Raw genomic sequence first — 27,974 nt, 5'->3', positions numbered from 1 at the left:
TCATCAGGAGTCAGTCGAAGAGAAAGAGACTGGATCACATGACTACAGAACCACGATGACATCATAACTCCAGGACAACTGAAAACATCTGACAGTGATAAAGAAAGATTAAGTTAAGTTAAAACTATTCTGTCTAACTTTTTTATTGGTTTATCTCCATTTTCTGAAGCCGTAAAATACAGTCAAGTACAAACATGTCAGAAAAAACGACTGAGATGTCTTTAATATGTGGACATAAACAAATAAAACAGAAAAGTTGAACATGGTTTCCACCAACACTATAAAACATCAGCAGTCTCAGAGCATCAGCATCATAACTCAGAGGACAAAGTGTGTTCCCCCCCCATCCTGGATATGATGCATATTTCCTGTTTCAGAATGAGAGTGGATGATTCCTCTAAAATGAAATATCTGTGGGCCTGCAGGATTGACTCTACTGTGGAAACCTCTTTTCACATCTGGTTGCAGTTATTTTCTAAAAACATCACATCCCAATGCAGAGGAGCAAATGTGCTTCTGCTTACTCAGCAGAATACCTGCTGCTCTCTGCAAGGAGGAGGACGAAGAGTTTTTAACTTTATCAGTATTGAATCATTTTATTTTCCTCACATGACATCTTGTACTGAATGATATCATGTGTAAGTTTCTACATTACAGCCAACTCTTCAGATGAGAAGAGTTTGATGGTCTCCATGGTAACAGGTCTGAACCCTGAACCTGAATACCTGAGTACCTGCAGAGGGTCTGACAGCTCAATAAGATCCAAGCCACCAACATGTCATCAGACATGGAGTAGTGAAGATGTCACTGATGTCAAGACATGAAAACTACCCACAATGCATCAAGGGATCCAACCAATTATCATCCATCAGTGATGTCATCATCCATCAGTGATGTCATCATCCATCAGTGATGTCATCGTTGGTTTGTGAACGTTATGAATCCTCCAGTTCAGATTCTGTCCGTCACCATCTTGTTAGTTCGGAGCGGTTTGGAGCAGGAAGTGACCATATTTGGACGAGCTGGGGGAGGAGCCAGAGGTGGATCTGACCGATCTGATCGGAAACCTGACGATACTACGTCCCGCCCACCGATAGCTGTAACCTGACTGCACCACAGGCCTGTCAATCAAACAGACACGCCCCCAAAAACAGGTCTTCTTGAATCTTCTTTTCTAATGAATGAGGGATTATTTTCAGATGGACCTCCAGAAAACTAATAAGAAGGAGTGACTTTAGCTAACAACACCGAGATAACTGATGGACACATTTTATTCACTTTGGATTTGATGAGAGAAGTTGAATGGGAGTCTATGGAGCCGGAGGCTTTTTGGAGCCGACCTCTAGTGGCACTCGCTGGTATTGCAGCTGAAGACATTTCTGGATCGGAACCATTATTCATAGCCTGTGGTTCCACCAGAGTTCATCACTGAGACGGAGGTCGAGGATCAGTGAGCGTCAGAGCTTTTCAGGGTGAAACAAGAAGAATCCATGAACACATCAGGGATCCTCTGGCAGCAGAAGACTGAGGATGACGAGGATGAAGAAAGAATCTTGATCCCTCCCTGCGATGTATCATCAGTCAGAGGAGGTGACATCAAGAAATCCTCCCACGAACTTCTGGCTGAGGCCCTACCACACCCGTGAAACTAAAATAACCTGAAACAGACGAATGAAGACGAGACTGAGTTAGAATCAGAAAACCAAAAGGAAGGAAACCAAAACAAGACAAAGGCAGAAACACAGTGAATCCAGCAGAGATGCTGGTGGAGCTGAAGTAGCTCTGACAGAAGACCAAGACTGTCTCCTGAGACACAAAAATGTCACTCAACAGATTGGAGTCGTCTGAAATGAAGCCAAAGAACCGGAGAACCGAGTGAATGACAGAGGACAGAAACATGTTGGGGGGGATGGATTCATCATCAGAGTTCTCGGCAAGATGAGGTCAGCGACGGCAGCACAGCTTCCTGAAACACTGAACTGGAGCAGGCTGGAAACTACGACCAGGACCAGAGGATGAACCAGCAATAAATACGCAGCAATAAATACGCATCAATAAATAGGCATCATAAAATATGCATCAATAAATACGCAGCAGTAAATACAAAGTAATAAATACGCATCAATAAATACGCAGCAGTAAATACAAAGTAATAAATACGCATCAATAAATACGCAGCAGTAAATACGCAGCAGTAAATACGCAGCAGTAAATAAGCATCAATAAATACGCATCAATAAATACGCAGCAGTAAATACACATCAATAAATACGCAGCAATAAATACGCATCAATAAATACGCAGCAGTAAATACGCAGCAATAAATACGCATCAATAAATACGCAGCAGTAAATACACATCAATAAATACGCAGCAATAAATACGCATCAGTAAATATGCATCAATAAATACGCAGCAATAAATACGCAGCAATAAATACGCAGCAATAAATATGCAGCAGTAAATACGCACCAATAAATACGCATCAATAAATACGCATCAATAAATACGCATCATAAAATATGCATCATAAAATATGCATCAATAAATACGCATCAATAAATACGCAGCAATAAATACAAAGTAATAAATACGCATCAATAAATACGCAGCAGTAAATACAAAGTAATAAATACGCATCTATAAATACGCAGCAGTAAATACGCAGCAGTAAATAAGCATCAATAAATACACATCAATAAATACGCATCAATAAATACGCAGCAGTAAATATGCATCAGTAAATATGCATCAGTAAATACGCATCAATAAATACGCAGCAGTAAATACGCAGCAGTAAATATGCATCAGTAAATATGCATCAATAAATACGCATCAATAAATACGCAGCAGTAAATACGCAGCAGTAAATACACAGCAATAAATACGCAGCAATAAATATGCAGCAGTAAATACGCACCAATAAATACGCATCAATAAATACGCATCAATAAATAGGCATCATAAAATATGCATCATAAAATATGCATCAATAAATACGCATCAATAAATACGCAGCAGTAAATACAAAGTAATAAATACGCATCTATAAATATGCAGCAGTAAATACGCAGCAGTAAATAAGCATCAATAAATACACATCAATAAATACGCAGCAGTAAATACGCAGCAGTAAATACGCAGCAATAAATACGCATCAATAAATACGCAGCAGTAAATACGCAGCAATAAATACGCAGCAATAAATACGCATCAGTAAATATGCATCAATAAATATGCATCAATAAATACGCAGCAGTAAATATGCATCAATAAATATGCATCAATAAATACGCAGCAGTAAATATGCATCAATAAATACGCAGCAATAAATACGCAGCAATAAATATGCAGCAGTAAATACGCACCAATAAATACGCATCAATAAATACGCATCAATAAATACGCATCATAAAATATGCATCATAAAATATGCATCAATAAATACGCATCAATAAATACGCAGCAGTAAATACAAAGTAATAAATACGCATCAATAAATACGCAGCAGTAAATACAAAGTAATAAATACGCATCTATAAATACGCAGCAGTAAATAAGCATCAATAAATACACATCAATAAATACGCATCAATAAATACGCAGCAGTAAATATGCATCAGTAAATATGCATCAATAAATACGCATCAATAAATACGCAGCAGTAAATACGCAGCAGTAAATATGCATCAGTAAATGTGCATCAATAAATACGCATCAATAAATACGCAGCAGTAAATACGCAGCAGTAAATACACAGCAATAAATACGCAGCAATAAATATGCAGCAGTAAATACGCACCAATAAATACGCATCAATAAATACGCATCAATAAATAGGCATCATAAAATATGCATCATAAAATATGCATCAATAAATACGCATCAATAAATACGCAGCAGTAAATACAAAGTAATAAATACGCATCAATAAATACGCAGCAGTAAATACAAAGTAATAAATACGCATCTATAAATATGCAGCAGTAAATACGCAGCAGTAAATAAGCATCAATAAATACACATCAATAAATACGCAGCAGTAAATACGCAGCAGTAAATACGCAGCAATAAATACGCATCAATAAATACGCAGCAGTAAATACGCAGCAATAAATACGCAGCAGTAAATATGCATCAATAAATACGCAGCAGTAAATATGCATCAATAAATACGCAGCAATAAATACGCAGCAGTAAATATGCATCAATAAATACACAGCAGTAAATATGCATCAATAAATACGCAGCAGTAAATATGCATCAATAAATACGCATCAATAAATACGCAGCAGTAAATACAAAGTAATAAATACGCATCAATAAATACGCAGCAGTAAATACAAAGTAATAAATACGCATCTATAAATATGCAGCAGTAAATACGCAGCAGTAAATAAGCATCAATAAATACACATCAATAAATACGCAGCAGTAAATACGCAGCAGTAAATACGCAGCAATAAATACGCATCAATAAATACGCAGCAGTAAATACGCAGCAATAAATACGCAGCAATAAATACGCAGCAGTAAATACGCATCAATAAATACGCAGCAGTAAATACGCATCAATAAATACGCAGCAGTAAATACGCAGCAGTAAATACGCAGCAATAAATACACATCAATAAATACGCATCAATAAATACGCAGCAGTAAATACGCATCAATAAATACGCAGCAGTAAATACGCAGCAGTAAATACGCAGCAATAAATACGCAGCAGTAAATACGCAGCAGTAAATACGCATCAATAAATACGCAGCAGTAAATACGCAGCAGTAAATACGCAGCAATAAATACGCAGCAGTAAATATGCATCAATAAATACGCAGCAGTAAATATGCATCAATAAATACGCAGCAATAAATACGCAGCAGTAAATATGCATCAATAAATACACAGCAGTAAATATGCATCAATAAATACGCAGCAGTAAATATGCATCAATACACAGCAGTAAATATGCATCAATAAATACGCAGCAGTAAATATGCATCAATAAATACGCAGCAGTAAATACGCAGCAGTAAATATGCATCAATAAATACACAGCAGTAAATATGCATCAATAAATACGCAGCAGTAAATATGCATCAATAAATACACAGCAGTAAATATGCATCAATAAATACGCAGCAGTAAATATGCATCAATAAATACGCAGCAGTAAATACGCAGCAATAAATACAGAGATGGTCGACTGGTTAAGGACCTCCATGTAGATTAAATACAATAAAACCCTCTTTGAATATGAATCACCAACATCTCCGGACTGCTTCTTGTTGAAGCAGGTTGAAACAACAGCTGTAGTGGCCCCCTCCTCCCCCTCCTCCCCCAGGAGTTCAGTTTTTCCACAGATGCTCTCCATCTCTTATGTAACATTGTTTGAAAATGATGTTTTAGGTGGGGGAGTAGACGGCCGGATGCCAACATCTTCTCTTTCCTAAACACAGCAGCTTTTATTTCTAAATATTAAGTTCCATCTCGCCGTCAGACTGATTAATGTTCATCTGATCTGCAGAGATGTTTCAGTGGGAGATTTAAAAGTAGATAAACTGCAGGAGGAAAGTATAGAAATATTTCATTAGGTGGGACAAATGATACAGTGGATGGTTTGTGGATTAGCTTCATGCTGCACTGATCTTTGACTTTATTCTCCGTAAATCAACCAGATGTTTACAGCAGCAACAGTTCGCCCCCTGCTGGTGGATCTGTTGGGAGCTTTATGCAGCTTTTTATCTTTGAATGGAGTGACAGAGGAAGGCCAGAAAAATGAATGAATTTATCACATTTACGATCAATAATATTCATTACACACTCTCACCTATAGTACTTGTGGAGGTCTTTCATAACTCCTGTATATGTATATTAGGATTGATAACATTATATGTAATATCATAGGATCTTGTGATCAGTATCAGCAAAACGTATTAGTATATATTTCCACTCTGTCGCGACACTATATGCGTGATTGTGAAACTGAATGTATACAGTATATTGCTGTTCATAGAGGAACTCTTTTTGATCACATGACACGAATGGTGTGTTACTTCAAGCAGAACTAAAGGCAACCTGCCTGCATGTGCTCTGTACTTGCCTACGGACTATTGTCTGTTCTAGGAGTGAATGATAGTTGTTTTGTGTGATGTATTGTGATCACAACAATGGGTGTTTGTTAAATGTATGGACATACGGCGAGTCAGCTGACATCCATGTGTAGACGTATGCTTAGTCAGGTGACACCTCGGGCACAACAGTTGTACCTATGATAGGAGCGTGACTGATTGGGAAAAGGACGTTCCACCACATGACTATGTAACGGGAATGTATGAAGGCTTTACGTTTTTCTCAAGAAGTTAAGAGAACTTTGCAGCCCAGCAAGCTGTGAACTTCTCACCATGCTGCATGTCCAATAAAAAAGTCTTCTGAATTAATCTTCGACTGCATCCTCATCTGTGACCTGTCTCCCAAAATTGACCACCACATACTAATCTGTAGTACTCTCACCTTTAGTACTCATCAATAGTACTCTCACCTATAGTATAGTACTCTCACCTGTAGTACTCATCTATAGTACTCTCACCTTTAGTACTCATCAATAGTACTCTCACCTATCGTACTATAGTACTCTCACCTATAGTACTCTCACCTATAATACTCTCACCTATAATACTAAAGTACTCTCACCTATAGTACTCATCAATAGTACTCTCACCTATAGTACTCCTCTATAGTACTCTCACCTATAGTATAGTACTCTCATCTATAGTACTCTCACCTATAGTACTATAGTACTCTCACCTATAGTACTTATCAATAGTACTCTCACCTATAATACTATAGTACTCTCACCTATAGTACTCATCAATAGTACTCTCACCCATAGTACTGTAGTACTCCTCTATAGTACTCTCACCTATAGTATAGTACTCTCACCTATAGTACTAAAGTACTCTCACCTATAGTAATCTCATCTATAGTACTATAGTACTCCCACCCATAGTACTATAGTACTCTCACCTATAGTACTCCTCTATCGTACTCTCACCTATAGTACTATAGTACTCACATCTATAGTACTTTTACCAATAGAACTCTCACCTATATTACTCTCACATATAGTATTCTCATCTATGGTAACCTCACATATAGTGCTCCTACCTAGAGTACTCTAACCTATAGTACTCTCATCTATAGTACACTCACCTATAGTACTATAGTACTCACCCAGGTCTGAACTTGTTCTTGAGTGGTACTTGATGATTGACAGGTGACTGTTGTTTCTCGTCACTGCTGTTCTTCACTGACTGTAAATAACTAACATTTGAATTCCTTATTTGACCCAGAAATCCATGTTTGTGTTTCCTCTGCTGAACACTGGTTCTTGTGTCCAGCAGCAGGATGGAGCTACTTAGTGACAAATAAACACTTCAGCTGCAGCTGGACAACACTTTGGTTCTGGTTTCTGTTACAGAACCAAGATGGAGACTGGGAGTGTGGAAAGTTTCCATTTTCATATCCAACATTTGGACCGTGAACTGCATGTTTCCAAAATGCATTTCAATGTTCACGTTTCCATGTGAGACTCACGTCTGATGATGATTTATGGGTTTTCCTTCCTGTCTTCTCCTGCTTTCAGTCGACTGTGATGTCCACCGCTGCCTCGCCTATACAGTCTATGACCATACAGTATATACAGTCTATGACCATATATAGTCTATGAACTTATATACAGTCTATGACCATATATAGTCTATGAACTTATATACAGTCTATGAACTTATATACAGTCTATGACCATACAGTATATACAGTCTATGACCATATATAGTCTATGAACTTATATACAGTCTATGAACTTATATACAGTCTATGACCATACAGTATATACAGTCTATGACCATATATAGTCTATGAACTTATATACAGTCTATGACCATATATACAGTCTATGAACTTATATAGTCTATGACCATATATACAGTCTATGAACTTATATACAGTCTATGACCATATATAGTCAATGAACTTATATACAGTCTATGACCTTATATGCAGTCTATGAACTTATATACAGTCTATGAACTTATATAGTCTATGACAATATATACAGTCTATGACCATATATAGTCTATGACCTTATATACAGTCTATGACCTTATATAGTCTATGACCATATATACAGTCTATGACCTTGTATACAGTCTATGACCTTATATACAGTCTAAGACCATATATACAGTCTATGACCTTATATACAGTCTATGAACTTATATACAGTCTATGACCATATATATAGTCTATGAACATATATATAGTCTATGAACTTATATACAGTATATGACCATATATATAGTCTATGAACATATATATAGTATATGACCTTATATAGAGTATATGACCATATATAGTCTATGACCTTATATAGTCTATGACCATATATATAGTCTATGACCTTATACACAGTCTATGACCATATATACAGTCTATGACCTTATATACAGTCTATGACCATATATACAGTCTATGACCTTGTATACAGTCTATGACCTTATATACAGTCTAAGACCATATATACAGTCTATGACCATATATATAGTCTATGAACATATATATAGTCTATGAACTTATATACAGTATATGACCATATATATAGTCTATGAACATATATATAGTATATGACCTTATATAGAGTATATGACCATATATAGTCTATGACCTTATATAGTCTATGACCATATATATAGTCTATGACCTTATACACAGTCTATGACCATATATACAGTCTATGACCTTATATACAGTCTATGACCTTATATACAGTCTATGACCATATATACAGTCTATGACCTTATATACAGTCTATGACCTTGTATACAGTCTATGACCTTATATACAGTCTAAGACCATATATACAGTCTATGACCTTATATACAGTCTATGAACTTATATACAGTCTATGACCATATATATAGTCTATGACCTTATATACAGTCTATGACCTTATATACAGTATATGACCTTATATACAGTCTATGACCATATATACAGTCTATGACCTTATATACAGTCTATGACCATACAGTGGGTACGGAAAGTATTCAGACCCCTTTACATTTTTCACTCTTTGTTTCATTGCAGCCATTTGCTAAAATCAAAAAAGTTAATTTTATTTCTCATTAATGTACACTCAGCACCCCATCTTGACAGAAAAAAACAGAAATGTAGAAATTTGTGCAAATTTATTAAAAAAGAAAAACTGAAATATCACATGGTCATAAGTATTCAGACCCTTTGCTGTGACACTCATATTTAACTCACATGCTGTCCATTTCTTCTGATCCTCCTTGAGATGGTTCTACTCCTTCATTGGAGTCCAGCTGTGTTTAATTAAACTGATTGGACTTGATTAGGAAAGGCACACACCTGTCTACATAAGACCTTACAGCTCACAGTGCATGTCAGAGCAAATGAGAATCATGAGGTCGAAGGAACTGTCCAAGGAGCTCAGAGACAGAATTGTGGCAAGGCACAGATCTGGCCAAGGTTACAAAATAATTTCTGCAGCACTCAAGGTTCCTAAGAGCACAGTGGCCTCCATAATCCTTAAATGGAAGAAGTTTGGGACGACCAGAACTCTTCCTAGACCTGGCCGTCCAGCCAAACTGAGCAATCGTGGGAGAAGAGCCTTGGTGAGAGAGGTAAAGAAGAACCCAAAGATCACTGTGGCTGAGCTCCAGAGATGCAGTAGGGAGATGGAGAAAGTTCCACAAAGTCAACTATCACTGCAGCCCTCCACCAGTCGGGGCTTTATGGCAGAGTGGCCCGACGGAAGCCTCTCCTCAGTGCAAGACATATGAAAGCCCGCATAGAGTTTGACAAAAAACACATGAAGGACTCCCAGACTATGAGAAATAAGATTCTCTGGTCTGATGAGACCAAGATTGAACTTTTTGGCGTTAATTCTAAGCGGTATGTGTGGAGAAAACCAGGCACTGCTCATCACCTGCCCAATACAATCCCAACAGTGAAACATGGTGGTGGCAGCATCATGCTATGGGGGTGTTTTTCAGCTGCAGGGACAGGACGACCGGTTGCAATTGAAGGAAAGATGAATGCGGCCAAGTACAGAGATATCCTGGAAGAAAACCTCTTCCAGAGTGCTCTGGACCTCAGACTGGGCCGAAGGTTCACCTTCCAACAAGACAATGACCCTAAGCACACAGCTAAAATAACAAAGGAGTGGCTTCGGAACAACTCTGTGACCATTCTTGACTGGCCCAGCCAGAGCCCTGACCTAAACCCAATTGAGCATCTCTGGAGAGACCTGAAAATGGCTGTCCACCAACGTTCACCATCCAACCTGACGGAACTGGAGAGGATCTGCAAGGAAGAATGGCAGAGGATCCCCAAATCCAGGTGTGAAAAGCTTGTTGCATCATTCCCAAGAAGACTCATGGCTGTACGAGCTCAAAAGGGTGCTTCTACTCAATACTGAGCAAAGGGTCTGAATACTTATGACCATGTGATATTTCAGTTTTTCTTTTTTAATAAATTTGCACAAATTTCTACATTTCTGTTTTTTTCTGTCAACATGGGGTGCTGAGTGTACATTAATGAGAAATAAAATGAACTTTTTTGATTTTAGCAAATGGCTGCAACGAAACAAAGAGTGAAAAATTTAAAGGGGTCTGAATACTTTCCGTACCCACTGTATATAGTCCATGAACTTGTATAGTCTATGACCTTATATAGAGTCTATGACCTTATATACAGTCTATGACCATATATATAGTCTATGACCTTATATATAGTATATGACTTTATAGTGTATGACCTTACAGTGGTGTGAAAAAGTGTTTGCCTCCTTCCTGATTTCTTATTTTTTTGCATATCTGTCACACTTAAATGTTTCAGATCATCAAACAAATTTAAATATTAGTCAAAGATTACACAAGTAAACACAAAATGCAGTTTTTAAATGAAGGTTTTTATTATTAAGGGAGAAAAACAATCCAAACCCACATGGCCCTGTGTGAAAAAGTGTTTGCCCCCTCCTGTTAAAACATAACTTAACTGTAATTTATCACACCTGAGTTCAACTTCTCGAGCCACACCCAGGCCTGATTACTGACACACCTGTTCTCAATCAAGAAATCACTTCAATAGGACCTGCCTGACAAAGTGAAGTAGACCAAAAGATCCTCAGAAGATAGACATCATGCCGAGATCCAAAGAAATTCAGGAACAAATGACAAAGAAAGTAATTGAGATTTATCAGTCTGGAAAAGGTTCTAAAGCCATTTCTAAAGCTTTGGGACTCCAGAGAACCACAGTGAGAACCATTATCCACAAATGGAGAAAACATGGAACAGTGGTGAACCTTCCCAGGAGCAGCCGGCCGACCAAAATTACCCCGAGAGAGCAGAGACGACTCATCTGAGAGGTCACAAAAGACCCCACGACAACATCCAAAGAACTGCAGGCCTCACTTGCCTCAGTTCAGGTCAGTGTTCATGACTCCACCAGAAGAAAGAGACTCGGCAGAAATGGCTGCATGGCAGAGTTCCCAGACCAAAACCACCGCTGAGCAAAAACAACATTAAGGCTCGTCTCATTTTTGCCAGAAAACATCTTGATGATCCCCGAGACTTTTGGGAAAATACTCTGTGGACTGACGAGACCAAAGTTGAACTTTTTAGAAGGTGTGTGTCCCGTTACATCTGGAGTAAAAGTAACACCACATTTCAGAAGAAGAACATCATACCAACAGTAAAATATGGTGGTAGTGTGATGGTCTGAGGCTGTTTTACTGCTTCAGGACCTGGAAGACTTGCTGTGATAAATGGAACCATGAATTCTACCGTCTACCAAAACATCCTGAAGGAGAACGTCCGGCCGTCTGTTCGTGACCTCAAGCTGAAGCCAACTTGGGTTCTGCAGCAGGACGATGATCCAAAACACACCAGCAAGTCCACCTCTGAATGGCTGAAGAAAAACAAAATGAAGACTTTGGAGTGACCTCGTCAAAGTCCTGACCTGAATCCTATTGAGATGCTGTGACATGACCTTAAAAAGGAGGTTGGTGCTGGAAAACCCTCCAATGTGTCTGAATTACAACTCTGTAAAGATGAGTGGGCCAACATTCCTCCACAGCTGGAAAAGACTCATTGCAAGTTATCACAAACGCTTGATTGCAGTTGTTGCTGCTGAGGGTGGTCCAACCAGTTATTAGGTTTAGGGGGCAAACACTTTTTCACACAGGGCCATGTGGGTTTGGATTGTTTTTCTCCCTTAATAATAAAAACCTTCATTTAAAAACTGCATTTTGTGTTTACTTGTGTAATCTTTGACTAATATTTAAATTAGTTTGATGATCTGAAACATTTAAGTGTAACAGACATGCAAAAAAAAAAGAAATCAGGAAGGAGGCAAACACTTTTTCACACCACTGTTATATACAGTCTATGACCATATATAGTCTATGAACTTATATAGTCTATGACCTTATATACAGTCTATGACCTTATATACAGTCTATGACCATATATACAGTCTATGACCTTATATACAGTCTATGACCTTGTATACAGTCTATGACCTTATATACAGTCTAAGACCATATATACAGTCTATGACCTTATATACAGTCTATGAACTTATATACAGTCTATGACCATATATATAGTCTATGACCTTATATACAGTCTATGACCTTATATACAGTATATGACCTTATATACAGTCTATGACCATATATACAGTCTATGACCTTATATACAGTCTATGACCATACAGTGGGTACGGAAAGTATTCAGACCCCTTTACATTTTTCACTCTTTGTTTCATTGCAGCCATTTGCTAAAATCAAAAAAGTTAATTTTATTTCTCATTAATGTACACTCAGCACCCCATCTTGACAGAAAAAAACAGAAATGTAGAAATTTGTGCAAATTTATTAAAAAAGAAAAACTGAAATATCACATGGTCATAAGTATTCAGACCCTTTGCTGTGACACTCATATTTAACTCACATGCTGTCCATTTCTTCTGATCCTCCTTGAGATGGTTCTACTCCTTCATTGGAGTCCAGCTGTGTTTAATTAAACTGATTGGACTTGATTAGGAAAGGCACACACCTGTCTACATAAGACCTTACAGCTCACAGTGCATGTCAGAGCAAATGAGAATCATGAGGTCGAAGGAACTGTCCAAGGAGCTCAGAGACAGAATTGTGGCAAGGCACAGATCTGGCCAAGGTTACAAAATAATTTCTGCAGCACTCAAGGTTCCTAAGAGCACAGTGGCCTCCATAATCCTTAAATGGAAGAAGTTTGGGACGACCAGAACTCTTCCTAGACCTGGCCGTCCAGCCAAACTGAGCAATCGTGGGAGAAGAGCCTTGGTGAGAGAGGTAAAGAAGAACCCAAAGATCACTGTGGCTGAGCTCCAGAGATGCAGTAGGGAGATGGAGAAAGTTCCACAAAGTCAACTATCACTGCAGCCCTCCACCAGTCGGGGCTTTATGGCAGAGTGGCCCGACGGAAGCCTCTCCTCAGTGCAAGACATATGAAAGCCCGCATAGAGTTTGACAAAAAACACATGAAGGACTCCCAGACTATGAGAAATAAGATTCTCTGGTCTGATGAGACCAAGATTGAACTTTTTGGCGTTAATTCTAAGCGGTATGTGTGGAGAAAACCAGGCACTGCTCATCACCTGCCCAATACAATCCCAACAGTGAAACATGGTGGTGGCAGCATCATGCTATGGGGGTGTTTTTCAGCTGCAGGGACAGGACGACCGGTTGCAATTGAAGGAAAGATGAATGCGGCCAAGTACAGAGATATCCTGGAAGAAAACCTCTTCCAGAGTGCTCTGGACCTCAGACTGGGCCGAAGGTTCACCTTCCAACAAGACAATGACCCTAAGCACACAGCTAAAATAACAAAGGAGTGGCTTCGGAACAACTCTGTGACCATTCTTGACTGGCCCAGCCAGAGCCCTGACCTAAACCCAATTGAGCATCTCTGGAGAGACCTGAAAATGGCTGTCCACCAACGTTCACCATCCAACCTGACGGAACTGGAGAGGATCTGCAAGGAAGAATGGCAGAGGATCCCCAAATCCAGGTGTGAAAAGCTTGTTGCATCATTCCCAAGAAGACTCATGGCTGTACGAGCTCAAAAGGGTGCTTCTACTCAATACTGAGCAAAGGGTCTGAATACTTATGACCATGTGATATTTCAGTTTTTCTTTTTTAATAAATTTGCACAAATTTCTACATTTCTGTTTTTTTCTGTCAACATGGGGTGCTGAGTGTACATTAATGAGAAATAAAATGAACTTTTTTGATTTTAGCAAATGGCTGCAACGAAACAAAGAGTGAAAAATTTAAAGGGGTCTGAATACTTTCCGTACCCACTGTATATAGTCCATGAACTTGTATAGTCTATGACCTTATATAGAGTCTATGACCTTATATACAGTCTATGACCATATATATAGTCTATGACCTTATATATAGTATATGACTTTATAGTGTATGACCTTACAGTGGTGTGAAAAAGTGTTTGCCTCCTTCCTGATTTCTTATTTTTTTGCATATCTGTCACACTTAAATGTTTCAGATCATCAAACAAATTTAAATATTAGTCAAAGATTACACAAGTAAACACAAAATGCAGTTTTTAAATGAAGGTTTTTATTATTAAGGGAGAAAAACAATCCAAACCCACATGGCCCTGTGTGAAAAAGTGTTTGCCCCCTCCTGTTAAAACATAACTTAACTGTAATTTATCACACCTGAGTTCAACTTCTCGAGCCACACCCAGGCCTGATTACTGACACACCTGTTCTCAATCAAGAAATCACTTCAATAGGACCTGCCTGACAAAGTGAAGTAGACCAAAAGATCCTCAGAAGATAGACATCATGCCGAGATCCAAAGAAATTCAGGAACAAATGACAAAGAAAGTAATTGAGATTTATCAGTCTGGAAAAGGTTCTAAAGCCATTTCTAAAGCTTTGGGACTCCAGAGAACCACAGTGAGAACCATTATCCACAAATGGAGAAAACATGGAACAGTGGTGAACCTTCCCAGGAGCAGCCGGCCGACCAAAATTACCCCGAGAGAGCAGAGACGACTCATCTGAGAGGTCACAAAAGACCCCACGACAACATCCAAAGAACTGCAGGCCTCACTTGCCTCAGTTCAGGTCAGTGTTCATGACTCCACCAGAAGAAAGAGACTCGGCAGAAATGGCTGCATGGCAGAGTTCCCAGACCAAAACCACCGCTGAGCAAAAACAACATTAAGGCTCGTCTCATTTTTGCCAGAAAACATCTTGATGATCCCCGAGACTTTTGGGAAAATACTCTGTGGACTGACGAGACCAAAGTTGAACTTTTTAGAAGGTGTGTGTCCCGTTACATCTGGAGTAAAAGTAACACCACATTTCAGAAGAAGAACATCATACCAACAGTAAAATATGGTGGTAGTGTGATGGTCTGAGGCTGTTTTACTGCTTCAGGACCTGGAAGACTTGCTGTGATAAATGGAACCATGAATTCTACCGTCTACCAAAACATCCTGAAGGAGAACGTCCGGCCGTCTGTTCGTGACCTCAAGCTGAAGCCAACTTGGGTTCTGCAGCAGGACGATGATCCAAAACACACCAGCAAGTCCACCTCTGAATGGCTGAAGAAAAACAAAATGAAGACTTTGGAGTGACCTCGTCAAAGTCCTGACCTGAATCCTATTGAGATGCTGTGACATGACCTTAAAAAGGAGGTTGGTGCTGGAAAACCCTCCAATGTGTCTGAATTACAACTCTGTAAAGATGAGTGGGCCAACATTCCTCCACAGCTGGAAAAGACTCATTGCAAGTTATCACAAACGCTTGATTGCAGTTGTTGCTGCTGAGGGTGGTCCAACCAGTTATTAGGTTTAGGGGGCAAACACTTTTTCACACAGGGCCATGTGGGTTTGGATTGTTTTTCTCCCTTAATAATAAAAACCTTCATTTAAAAACTGCATTTTGTGTTTACTTGTGTAATCTTTGACTAATATTTAAATTAGTTTGATGATCTGAAACATTTAAGTGTAACAGACATGCAAAAAAAAAAGAAATCAGGAAGGAGGCAAACACTTTTTCACACCACTGTTATATACAGTCTATGACCATATATAGTCTATGAACTTATATAGTCTATGACCTTATATACAGTCTATGACCTTATATATAGTCTATGACCATATATAGTCTATGACCTTATATACAGTCTATGACCTTAGACTATATATAAGGTCAGACTATATATAGTCTATAACCTTACCTAACCCTAACTAGAACAAATAAATTGTTGCAACATCTTATGGATCCAGTGTTTAAATGTGAACACATCAGATGTTCAGTGAACCAACAGCACCTCCTTCACTAGTCTGTTCAGTCCCCCCTCATCCTCATCTAGCCCTAACCTCCGTCATCATCGAAAACCCTAAACCTAACGCTCGTCCTCATCTAACCCTAAACTAACCCCCCTAACCCTCTGTTCAGTCCCCCCTCGTCCTCATCTAACCCTAAACTAACCCCCCTAACTCTAACCCCCTAACCCTCTGTTCAGTCCCCCCTCATCCTCATCGACCCCTAAACCTAGCCCTAGACCGAACCCTACACAAACATAAACCTAACCCTAGTCCTAACCATTACACTAACCCTAGACCTAAACCTAACACCAGACATTACACTAACCCTAGACTTAACACTAACCCTAGACCTAAACCTAGACCTAACACTAGACATTACACTAACCCTAGACCCAATACTAGACATTACACTAACCCTAGACCTAAACCTAACACTAGACATTACACTAATCCTAGACCTAACACGAGACATTACACTAACCCTAGACATTACACTAACCCTAGACCTAACCTTAGACCTAACACTAGACATGACACTAACCCTAGACCTAAACCTAACCCTAAACCTAACACTAGACATTACACTAACCCTAGACCTAAACCTAACACTAACCCTAGACCTAAACCTAACACTAGACATTACACTAACCCTAGACCTAAACCTAACACTAACCCTAGACCTAAACCTAACACTAGACATTACACTAACCCTAGACCTAAACCGAACACTAGACATTACACTAACCCTAGACCTAAACCTAAAACTAGACATAAACCTAGACCTAACACGATACATTACACTAACCCTAGACCTAAATCTAACACTAGACATAAACCTAGACCTAACACGATACATTACACTAACCCTAGACCTAAACATAAACCTAGACCTAACACTAGACATTACACTAACCCTAGACCTAAACATAAACCTAGACCTAACACTAGACATTACACTAACCCTAGACCTAACCCTTCACCTAACCCTAATCCTAACCCTACAGCTGACTGAACATCACAGCTCAAAACATCACCTAACACAGGACGTCACCTGACACAGGATGACACAAACAGGCCTTGTTAATGGCAAAGATCAGAGGTCAAAGGAGGACAGACAGGAGGTCATCTCTGAACAACACGTTGGACCTTGAATCAGACGGACCACCGAGGTCGTGCCTCCCTTCAGCTGACAACAGACACTGAAAGATGAGGACTGGAGAATGATTCTGATGAAACCAACCTGCAGCAGCTGTGATGACATCATGAGGACTGTTTGTGCTCCTTCACCTGTGTGGAAGTTAAAGGAGTCCGACCCGGTTCTGACAGGATGTAAGAACCTGCTGAGTGCATCAAACATCTCCAACTATTTACATCAGAAACACACGAACAGAATAAAAAAAGAAAAGCTTTAATAAAAAAACACTCACACATGGTAGCACGATGCAGAAGGTTCTGGAGGTACCGGACCAGACAGAGTTCTGGAGGAGCCAGACGGGACACAGAGTTCTGGAGGAACCGGACCGGACACAGTGAGGCTCACTCTGAGGCTGTTTAAAGGAGAACCGTTGCAGTGACCTGCAGGATGAGTACAGCACCAAAATGACCCACATGACCTCCGTCTGGACTCAGTGTCAGAAACCAAACAGGAAGTTCATGGTGCTGTGAGGAGGGGGGAGGAGCTTCATCCTACACGTTATCATGCTTTACTGTCCGAGACGCTCTGTCCTCCAGCAGGTCCGACGGTCTGGTTAGTTCATGTGGAGCAACGACAGCAGCAGTGCTCAGCGACTGTCTCCTGTCCACAGCTGCCCTGGGCTGTGAGGGGATGATGCTGAGCTAGGCTAAAAACATCCCGTACGATGCACTGGACGACATTTTACTTCCTGTATTCTACTCCGGCGTGATTATAAAGATCGATCCAAACATTTAGTGACCATGACACGTACAACTCTGTGTTTTCAGTCCTTTGTGGTCCAGGAGGGTTCAGGAGGGTTCAGGAGGGTCCAGGAGGGTTCAGGAATCAGGAGGGTTCAGGAGGGTCCAGGAGGGTCCAGGAGGGTTCAGGAATCAGGAGGGTTCAGGAGGGTTCAGGAATCAGGAGGGTTCAGGAGGGTTCAGGAGGGTCCAGGAGGGTCCAGGAGGGTTCAGGAGGGTCCAGGAGGGTCCAGGAGGGTTCAGGAGGGTTCAGGAATCAGGAGGGTTCAGGAGGGTCCATGAGGGTCCAGGAGGGTTCAGGAGGGTTCAGGAATCAGGAGGGTTCAGGAGGGTCCATGAGGGTCCAGGAGGGTTCAGGAGGGTCCAGGAGGGTTCAGGAGGGTCCAGGATTCAGGAGGGTTCAAGAGGGTCCAAGAGGGTTCAGGAGGGTTCAGGAGGGTCCAGGAGGGTCCAGGATTCAGGAGGGTTCAAGAGGGTCCAGGAGGGTCCAGGAGGGTTCAGGATTCAGGAGGGTTCAGGAGGGTGCAGGAGGGTGCAGGATTCAGGAGGGTCCAGGAGGGTTCAGGAGGGTCCAGGAGGGTCCAGGAGGGTTCAGGAGGGTCCAGGAAGGTTCAGGAGGGTTCAGGATTCAGGAGGGTTCAGGAGGGTTCAGGAGGGTCCAGGAGGGTCCAGGAGGGTTCAGGAGGGTTCAGGATTCAGGAGGGTCCAGGAGGGTCCAGGAGGGTTCAGGAGGGTCCAGGAGGGTCCAGGATTCAGGAGGGTTCAGGAAGGTTCAAGAGGGTCCAAGAGGGTCCAGAAGGGTCCAGGAGGGTCCAGGAGGGTCCAGGATTCAGGAGGGTTCAGGAGGGTCCAAGAGGGTTCAGGAGGGTCCAAGAGGGTTCAGGAGGGTTGAAGAGGGTTCAGGAGGGTCCAGGATAATAAAATATTCAGAACCAAACTAACACTGATACAATCATTATTGCTCAACAGAGCAGAGGAACATGTGATGTTGGATGACACCAAAGCTGCCCTGAAACAAGGTCCATCACAGCTGGTAGGACAGAGGAGACATCTGTCTTAATGAGCGTCCCTCCATGTGTCCATCAGTATGAATGAAGGTCACACAGGCAGGTCCACATCCAGTCCTCCACAGGTCTCAGTCCTCCACAGGTCTCCACTGGTTCACAGACTGCATGTGTGTCCAACAGATTGTCCAAATGAAGAGATGGATGTTCTAAATATTTCCAATATTAAAAAATGATCAAATGTTTATCAGTCTGCCAGGAGGAGCTCCAGAGCTGAAGGTGGAGGGTCATCAGAAACCTCCACAGAGCTGAAGGAGGACTCGGTGTTCACGAGAGGAAACAGTGAGATGAAGCTCACAACAGATGAACAGCTGCTGTCCTCCTGCAGGATCTAAATGTCCTGTGAAGACTCCTGCGGACACACAGCTGGACTCCATCCAGCTTCCAACTTGTGCTTCTGTTTCATGATGTCATGTGATTCCAAGGTCACATGACCGTTTGTCAGAGAGATGCTGATCCGCTGACATCCTGGAGCCTGTTGGTTCAGATGCTGTTGATGGTCTGCGTGTTAAACCGTACTAGGTCCATTCTAAAACAGTGAACATGTTCAGTCACTACAGCTCTCATCAGACCAGGTCAAAGGCTTCTGTGTAAAAGTCACATGTTGTGTAGCTGCTCTGAAACAGGAGAGGAGGGCTGGATCAGTCTAGTGAAATGATATCTGAAATGCTGCTGTCCGTCCCACCTCCGGCCCCTCCCCCTCCCCCAGTGATGACCCGGGTCTCGTGGATGGAGCCGGCGGGGTGGCTGCTGGTGTCGTAGTGGCTGCTGGAGGAGGACACCAGAGCTGAGCTGGTGCTGGCTGCTGCTGTACTCTGCATGCTGCTGGTCAGGTTATCCAGGAACATCTGAGGCCGGTAATGCTGAGCGGGAAAAATAGGAGGGGCGGGGTCATCATCTGTATTATGTCGGGATGGATGGCCATCAAACGGCTCATTAACCATCAGGAATATACTGAGCAGATACAGCTGTTTTTATGTCACCAACATTCATGTCTGACACTCACTAAAGACTCCACAGATCTCTATGAACCTGATATAGAAAATAATAAAATGATCTCAAAGATCGTTCTAATAACAAACCCTGCTTTCTTCTGATTCTCACTTATTCAGGGTCACTCAGTTAAAAACAGACTAGTAGTCCAGTGTTTGTATAGATAACAATCACTTTACTTGATTCCCATCAGCATCCACAGTGAGTCTAAAGCATGTTAGCAGCTTCTGTGACTCCTGGTTCAGACTGATAACATGATGTAATGCACACTGACCTACCTGAGGGTCTGCTTGGATTAAAGAAAACAGATCGAGACCTGCAGGAGAGAGACAGAGAAGAACAGATGAAGAACACCAGAGCCTCCAGTCCACACCGACTCACTCCCACACTTTGACTCACTCTGCATGTCTGTGGGGATAGTGGCCAGCGTGGAGGGATGGAAGGGGACTGCATAGTCGGCGAGCGTAGAGGTCAGATAGGACGGGTCGAGGGCCTGCACGTTTGGCATGCGTACAGTTGGCTGGTAGGTCAGCACTCTGAGAGGAAACACAACACGGAGGCATGCTTCATGTTCACACAGTAACTGACTCGTGAGCTGCTAACTAAACTACTGACTAAGTAAACTACTAACCAGCTAAACTACTGACTAAGTAAACTACTGACTAAGTAAACTACTAACCAACTAAACTACTGACTAAGTAAACTACTGACTAAGTAAACTACTGACAAACTAAACTACTGTCTAACTAAACTATTAACTAACTGCAGACCAGTGTGACTGATGTATGAAGAGAAGATGTCAGGTCTGCTCACCCCTTTGAATGAATCTCCTCGCTCTTGGAGATGTAAACACACCGTTTCTTCAGCGGAGGGTCTGAGTCCTCTTCATCAGAGGAGGAGGAGGAGCTTTCCAGAGTCAAATCTATGACATCAGCCTTCTTGGTGGAACTGGGCTCAGCAGAGTGGGGGACCACTGCCGGCTGACGCACCGGAGCAGAAGCTAAAACAGAAAAGTTGGAGATGTTTCTGCATGTCTGTTGTTCTTCTCTACACCTCCTGCTGCTTCTACTGATGACTCACATCTTTAAACACATAACTTTCACAAAGTCACGTCCTAAGACTGACGTTCCTGTTGACTTGTGGACAGCGATGGAGGAAGATCTGTCAGGCCCTGATACAAACACAGCACGAGACGGTATCACAGTGTACTCACTCTCCACTTTAGGAACCGACTGAGACGGGACCTTCACAGCTTCTTTCTTGGGTCTCATCGGGCACCAGGTTCCATCCTCCTGGAACTTGATCTCATCCACGTCGGAGCAGTCGTTCAGGATCTCCAGGAACAAACTGAACACAGACGGAGACGCTTCAGACACCAAGAAGAACTGAGCAGTCGTAGGTCGTGTGTGTGTGTGTGTGTGTGTGTGTGTGTGTGTGTGTGTGTGTGTGTGTGTGTGTGTGTGTGTGTGTGTGTGTGAAGTGGTGGATTAGTGTAACTCACCCATCAATGATGAGACTCTCGTACGCAGCCTTCTTGTCACACACGGGGCAGATCCAGGTGGGTTTCTTCTCATTCATCTGCAGGTAGAGGGCGGCGTCGAAACACTGCAGGTGAGAGCAGGTCACCGCCCGGCACGGCACCGTCAGACGCATCTTACCCAGCTGGAGAACGAATCACAAGTGAAGTGAGACGAAACACAGGAAGGAAGAAGGATGCTGAGCTCAGTTCATGGAGTTCGAGTGACTCCCAGCTGGAGAGCATCATAAAGAGTCACATGACGGCAGCGTGTGAGCTGCAGATGTGACCGTGACACCAGTGAGTGTGTCAGTAATATTACAGGAGATCTCTTATTGGAGGAAACAGTCACATGATCACACAGACCGGGACCGTTTCATCTCAACCTGCACCCACTGTATATACAACATTTATCTACAGCACATACAGTCACCTTCCTCTGAAACTCACCTGATGAAGGTCAAAGGTCAGACAGGTGATCAACAGCACGACAAGTAATCAAAACACACAGCTGCTGAATCCCACACAAACATCCAATAATAGTAACACATGACTGTTCTCTGATGATAAATGATACTCAGGTCTCCATTTTTAATGCAGTTTGATGGTAAAGTGTTTTGTTTTTGAAATTGTAAAACACTGGCAACCTTTAGTGATTTACAACAGAAACACATGTTAATATACCAACATGTCCCCACACACTCAGTCACACACTCACACACACACACACTCACACACTCACACACACACACACACACACACACACACAGCTTCTCTTACCGGACACATGAGTGACACTCGGAGGCTGGTGGTGGCGATCTCACTGTCTGGGTCTGCTGTCAGCTTCTCTTTAACTGGAGCAAGGAGGAGAGGGAAAAGGGGGGCGGGGGATCATTTATAACATATCAAACAAATATAAAAATTAGATTTACTTCTGGATGAGTCCAACCAGCAGGAACACGCTGCACACCAGGTCTAAACACTTAAACTGAGTCTGAGTCTTCAAGAACCTCAAGCAGGTCCGGCTGCAGCAGAACAGAGACCCCTGGCCCTTAGGAGGTCCTGACTCTGAAGAGATCCTGACCCTGAAGAGGTCCTGAGACCCTGAAGGGGTCCTGAGACCCTGAAGAGATCCTGACCCCCTGAAGGGGTCCTGAGACCCTGAAGGGGTCCTGAGACCCTGAAGAGATCCTGACCCCCTGAAGGGGTCCAGGTCTAAATCAGCTTGTCTTTCAGGTTGAAGTTGAGCAGCATTACGCTCCAGGATCAGAAGATAAGGACTAACGATCCTCTCTCTGGTCAGAGATGTGTGCTGACAGACGGTGATGTCATGGACCTACATGTGATAAAGTGTGTACAAAAATGGCACACAACTCACAAATCAGGAAACAAGAGAGTTGCATAAAAAAATAGCAGAATCCCGGCACTTCCAAAGCAACATGCAACTTTTAAAATGTTGCTCTATTTTTTCCACCTGATAAAAGTGGAAGTACAGAAAGGTGATTTCTTCAGGTGAATGTCTCCTGAGCAACCTGATCTTACTGCTGCGTCTCCAAAGCGTCTCTCTAGTGACCAGGTGTGCATGTGAACGCCCTGAGGGGAGCTGCTGTGATGAGGCTGTGATGAGGGTGTGATGTGGAGTTACTGAGAGCTCTGGAGTGGTCGGGGTTCCTGATGCCCTTCATCCTCAGCCTCTGCAGCAGCAGCGGGGAGGTCAGCTGCCTCACCAGGTACACAGACATGGAGTAGGTCTGGAAACAACCGACACCATCACACCAGCTTCAGAGACGTTACGGTCCCCAAACAGGAAGTACACCGCAGCCACATGACACCCAGACTCTTACCTTTCCGATCTCGGGCGCCCACGTCACCGAGATCTGATTGGGCACGGCGGACGAGAGCCTGACGAGGGAGGTGATGTTCAGAGGTCGTCCCGGTCTCTTCTGCTCCACGCCGTTCTTCGGCGGCGGTGCGTAACCCTGCAGGAGTCGCACGCCATCGTTAGAGGAACACCTCAGCTCGACACACTTCGTCTTTGGAGTGAAACAAACACTTACTGGCAGAGGGAAGAGTTTCCCGTTGACCTTTATACACAGACTGTTGGGGTAGTTGTCCTCTTGGGGGCAGCTGGTCTCTGACAAGCAGAACCTGACAACACCAACAAACATTTAATATGCAGCGCTGATCATCTCGTCCCCTCAGCTGGCAGGGGAAATATAATTTTACGAACAGTGAAATATTACAGGGAGATATGTGGATGCTCGTTCCAGATTTAAAAAAAACCAAAATGCTATTTGCTGTCTATTATTGTGTACATTTTTATTTCCAGGTATACACTCCCCGGCCACTTTATTAGGTACACCTTGCTGGTACCGTTGGACCCTTTTGCCTTCAGAACTGCTTTAATTCTTAATTCTTGGTGTCGTAGATTCAACGAGCTGCTGGAAACATTCCTCAGAGGTTTCGCTCCATATTCACATGATGACATCACAGTTGCTGCAGATTTATCAGCTGCACATCCGTGATGCGAATCTCCCGTTGCACCACATCCCAAAGCTTCTATTAGATGGAGATGTGGTGACCGTGGAGGCCGTTGGAGTCCAGTGAACTCATCGTCATGTTCCAGAAACCAGTTTGAGATGATTTGATCTTTGTGACGTGGTGCGTTATCCTGCTGGAAGCAGCCATCAGGAGACGGTCCACTGAGGACATAAAGGGACGGACACGGTCAGCACCAATACTCAAGTAGGCTGTAGTGTTTACATGATGCCCAGCTGGTACGAAGGACCCAAAGTGGGACAAGAAAATATCAAACCACCACCATCACACCACCACCACACCACCACCACCATCACACCACCACCACCATCACCACCATCACACCACCACACCACCACCACCACCATCACACCAACACCACATCACCACCATCACACTACCACCACACCACCATCACCACACCACCACCACCATCACACCACCATCACTATCACCACCACCACCACACCACCACCATCACTATCACCACCACCACCACACCACCATCACCACCACCACCACCACACCACCACCATCACCAACACACCACCACCACCATTACACCACCATCACACCACCACCACCACCACACCACCACCATCACCACCACCACCACCATCACACCACCACACCACCACCATCACCACCACCAACACACCACCATCACACCACACCACCACCACCATCACACCACACCACCATCACACCACCACCACCACCATCATCACCACCACCATTACCGGTGTGAATCCAGCCTCAGTTTGCTGTTGTTAGCTGACAGGAGGACCCGGTGGTCTTCTGCTGCTGGAGTCCGTCTGCTTCAAGCTTCCAGGTGTTGTTCAGATCTTCTCGGTTGGAACGAGTGCTTATTAGAATTACTGTTTCCTTTCTATCATCTCCAACCAGTCTGGCTGACCTCCTCTGACCTCTGACCTCTGGCATCAACGAGGCATCAGAGAACTGCAGCTCCCTGGATATTTTCTCTTTGTCGGACCGTTCTCTGTAAAGCTAGAGATGGTTGTTGGTGAAAATCCCAGTAGATCATCAGTTAGTGAATACTCAGACCAGCCCGTCTGGCTCCAACAACCTGCCACCTTCAAATCACTGAAATCACCTTTCTTCCTTGTTCTGATGCTCCGTTTGACCTTCATCAGCTCGTCTTCATCGTGTCTTCATGCATAAATGCATTGAGCTGCTGTCATGTGATTGGCTGATCAGATATTTGCGTTAATGAGCAGTTGAACAGGTGTACCTAATAAAGTGGCCGCTGAGTGTATCTGCTGCATGTGGTTAAACAGGTCTGATCATCAGTTCACTGGAGCAGCAAGAATAAACTGGGAGAGACGGCAGGGTTACCAAGGTGATGGACTCCTCAACGTCCACATCAGGTGGCGGAGCACCTCATCAGGTCAGAGGACGGAGGACAAAGGACAAAGGACAGGATGCACGACAGGACAGAGGATGGAGAACGGAGGACAGAGGACAGGACGGAAGACAGAGGACGGAGAACAGGACGGAAGACAGGATGGAGGACAGAGGACGGAGAACAGGACAGAGGACAGGACAGAGGACGGAGAACGGAGGACAGACGACAGGACGGAGGACAGAACAGAGGAAAGAGGACAGGACGGGGGAAGGAGGACAGGACACAGGAAGGAGGAAAGAACAGAGGACAGCCTCACCTCAGTTGGATCTGAACCATGTAGTCTCTTCTGCCACCTGGTAAAAAGTCCCTGGACAGAAAGGAGGAACTTGTTAGTGTTGGTGTGTGTGCGACTGAATGTGGGCTTTGAACCGACACCTACCGGGAGATGCACACCTCCCGGACCTGCTGCGGCGTCAAGGCGAAGATGAAGTACTTCTCCTGGTGGTACCGCTGGGCAGCGCTGGCTCCTGGAGACAGGAGATCAGGACGGACAGCATGAAGATGAAGTGTGTGCGCATGGGTGTGTGGGTGTGTGGGTGTGTGTGGGTGTGTGGGTGTGTGTGGGTGTGTGTGGGTGTGTGGGTGTGTGTGGGTGTGTGGGTGTGTGGGTGTGTGTGGGTGTGTGTGGGTGTGTGGGTGTGTGGGTGTGTGTGGGTGTGTGTGGGTGTGTGGGTGTGTGGGTGTGTGGGTGTGTGTGGGTGTGTGTGGGTGTGTGGGTGTGTGGGTGTGTGTGGGTGTGTGTGGGTGTGTGGGTGTGTGGGTGTGTGGGTGTGTGTGTGACCAACCTAGACTGGAGGGTTTGATGAGGACATCCAGCACGTCGTAGAAAGGCAAAGGCTTCATCTGCACATCGGGGTGGACGGGGGGGAGGAGGGGGGCCGGCTGCTGCAGGTTCATGCTGCTCTGAGGGAGGGGCCACGCGGCGCTGTCACCGGGCAACGGGCTGAAGTCTGTTTCACAGGACTGGTTCCTGCTGACAGAGACGTCACCGGTCACTGATGTCACACATGAAGAGACATCATCCAGGATCACATGACCGGATGGTTGAAGTCTGGTTGTTGATGTGGGCAAATCAAAATGTACTGATGAGTTAAATTAACATGTTTGTAGTGTTGAAGACGCTGTGAACAGTCAGTCAGCGGCTGGAGGACCCGGATGAGGGACTGGAGGACGGACCGTCAAACACAGATGGTGTGTGAGTGTGTGTGTGTGTATATGTGTGTGTGTGTATATGTGTGGGGGGGGGGCAGTGTGTGTGAGTGTGTGGGGGGGGTGTATGTGAGTATGTGTGTGGGGGGGGGCAGTGTGTGTGTATGTGTGTGAGTGTGTGTGTGAGTATGTGTGTGTGTGTGTATGTGTGTGTGTGTGTGAGTATGTGTGTGTGTGTATGTGTGTGTGTGTGTGTGTGTGGTGTCCCCCCCCCCAGCACCACCCAGACTCCCCGCTGTGTCTCATTGTTCCAGACTCCAACTCTCAAACATCATCGGTCTTATTAAAGCGGGACATTAAACCAGCTGTTAGCTGTTAGCTGCCTTCACCGGGCTGTGGACTCATGAAACACGTCATTAAACATTAAACTCATTAAACACGTCATTAAACATTAAACTCATGAAACACGTCATTAAACATTAAACTCATGAAACACCTCCGAGCTCAGATAAAGACAGAAGAGCTCCGTTAGACTACCAGGAGCTACCAGGAGCTACCAGGAGCTAACAGGAGCTAACAGGAGCTAATCATAAACAGTTAGCATTGATGCTAAACACCGAAACCGTCCGCTAGCACACTTTCCCGCGCTCCGAGCCTCGGACGTCCCGCCGTCTGCTCTCTGCTGCTCACCCCGACATGCTGTCACGCTCACACGGGAACACAGTCACTGGCTTTTATTTTCGCTCACCCGAAACTCCCCATCCTCCGCCATCTTGATGTTCCGGTCATGCCGCACAGCGTCACTACTTCCTGATGACGACACGGGGAGCACCGGATGTCGCGCGGAGCGGCGGCAGCGCTCGTGTCAACAACACAGTGTCCGCGTGCCTTCAGGCTGAGGACAGATCACAGATCAA

The 27,974-nt window shown here is 43.5% G+C and overlaps 1 protein-coding gene across 4 annotated transcripts; it reads right to left on the bottom strand.

Annotated features, from left to right (window-relative positions):
* Positions 1–162: 162 nt before the first annotated feature.
* Positions 163–27,928, bottom strand: pias2 (protein inhibitor of activated STAT, 2). 4 transcript variants are annotated; one of them, XR_011177774.1, is made up of 15 exons: positions 27,806–27,928; positions 26,694–26,881; positions 26,288–26,375; positions 26,165–26,215; positions 24,002–24,092; positions 23,789–23,923; positions 23,590–23,695; positions 22,725–22,798; positions 21,930–22,090; positions 21,642–21,775; positions 21,242–21,428; positions 20,828–20,964; positions 20,707–20,744; positions 17,864–20,298; positions 163–1,658 (listed from the first exon to the last, which is right to left on the bottom strand). XR_011177774.1 is itself a non-coding variant. In XM_069139323.1 (14 exons), exons 1-14 carry the CDS (start codon positions 27,844–27,846, stop codon positions 20,077–20,079), a joined length of 1,653 nt encoding a protein of 550 aa, XP_068995424.1. In that variant the 5' UTR covers positions 27,847–27,928; the 3' UTR covers positions 17,829–20,076. The 4 variants fall into 4 exon arrangements, 3 of the variants coding, with proteins under 3 accessions (XP_068995424.1, XP_068995425.1, XP_068995426.1); XM_069139323.1 differs by lacking the exon at positions 163–1,658 and having other exon boundaries at positions 17,829–20,298; XM_069139324.1 differs by lacking the exon at positions 163–1,658 and having other exon boundaries at positions 17,829–20,298; positions 26,694–26,878; positions 27,806–27,927.
* Positions 27,929–27,974: the final 46 nt, after the last annotated feature.

The sequence above is a fragment of the Embiotoca jacksoni genome, unplaced genomic scaffold (assembly GCF_022577435.1).
Source record: "Embiotoca jacksoni isolate LCO1_2020_lvr unplaced genomic scaffold, fEmbJac1.0.p SCAF_81, whole genome shotgun sequence".
Classification (NCBI taxonomy): domain Eukaryota; kingdom Metazoa; phylum Chordata; class Actinopteri; family Embiotocidae; genus Embiotoca; species Embiotoca jacksoni.
Note: the sequence above shows the minus strand (reverse complement) of the source record. Positions and strands in the feature narration are given on the sequence as shown.

Coding starts and splice junctions, on each gene's coding strand:
- pias2 (XM_069139323.1), bottom strand. CDS start 27,846: ATGACCGGAACATCAAGATGGCGGAGGATGGGGAGTTTCGG. Junction 20,745..20,827: donor TATCCCCACAGACATGCAGA/GTGAGTCAAAGT, acceptor TCTCTCCTGCAG/GTCTCGATCTGTTTTCTTTA. Junction 20,299..20,706: donor TAATCCAAGCAGACCCTCAG/GTAGGTCAGTGT, acceptor TTTCCCGCTCAG/CATTACCGGCCTCAGATGTT.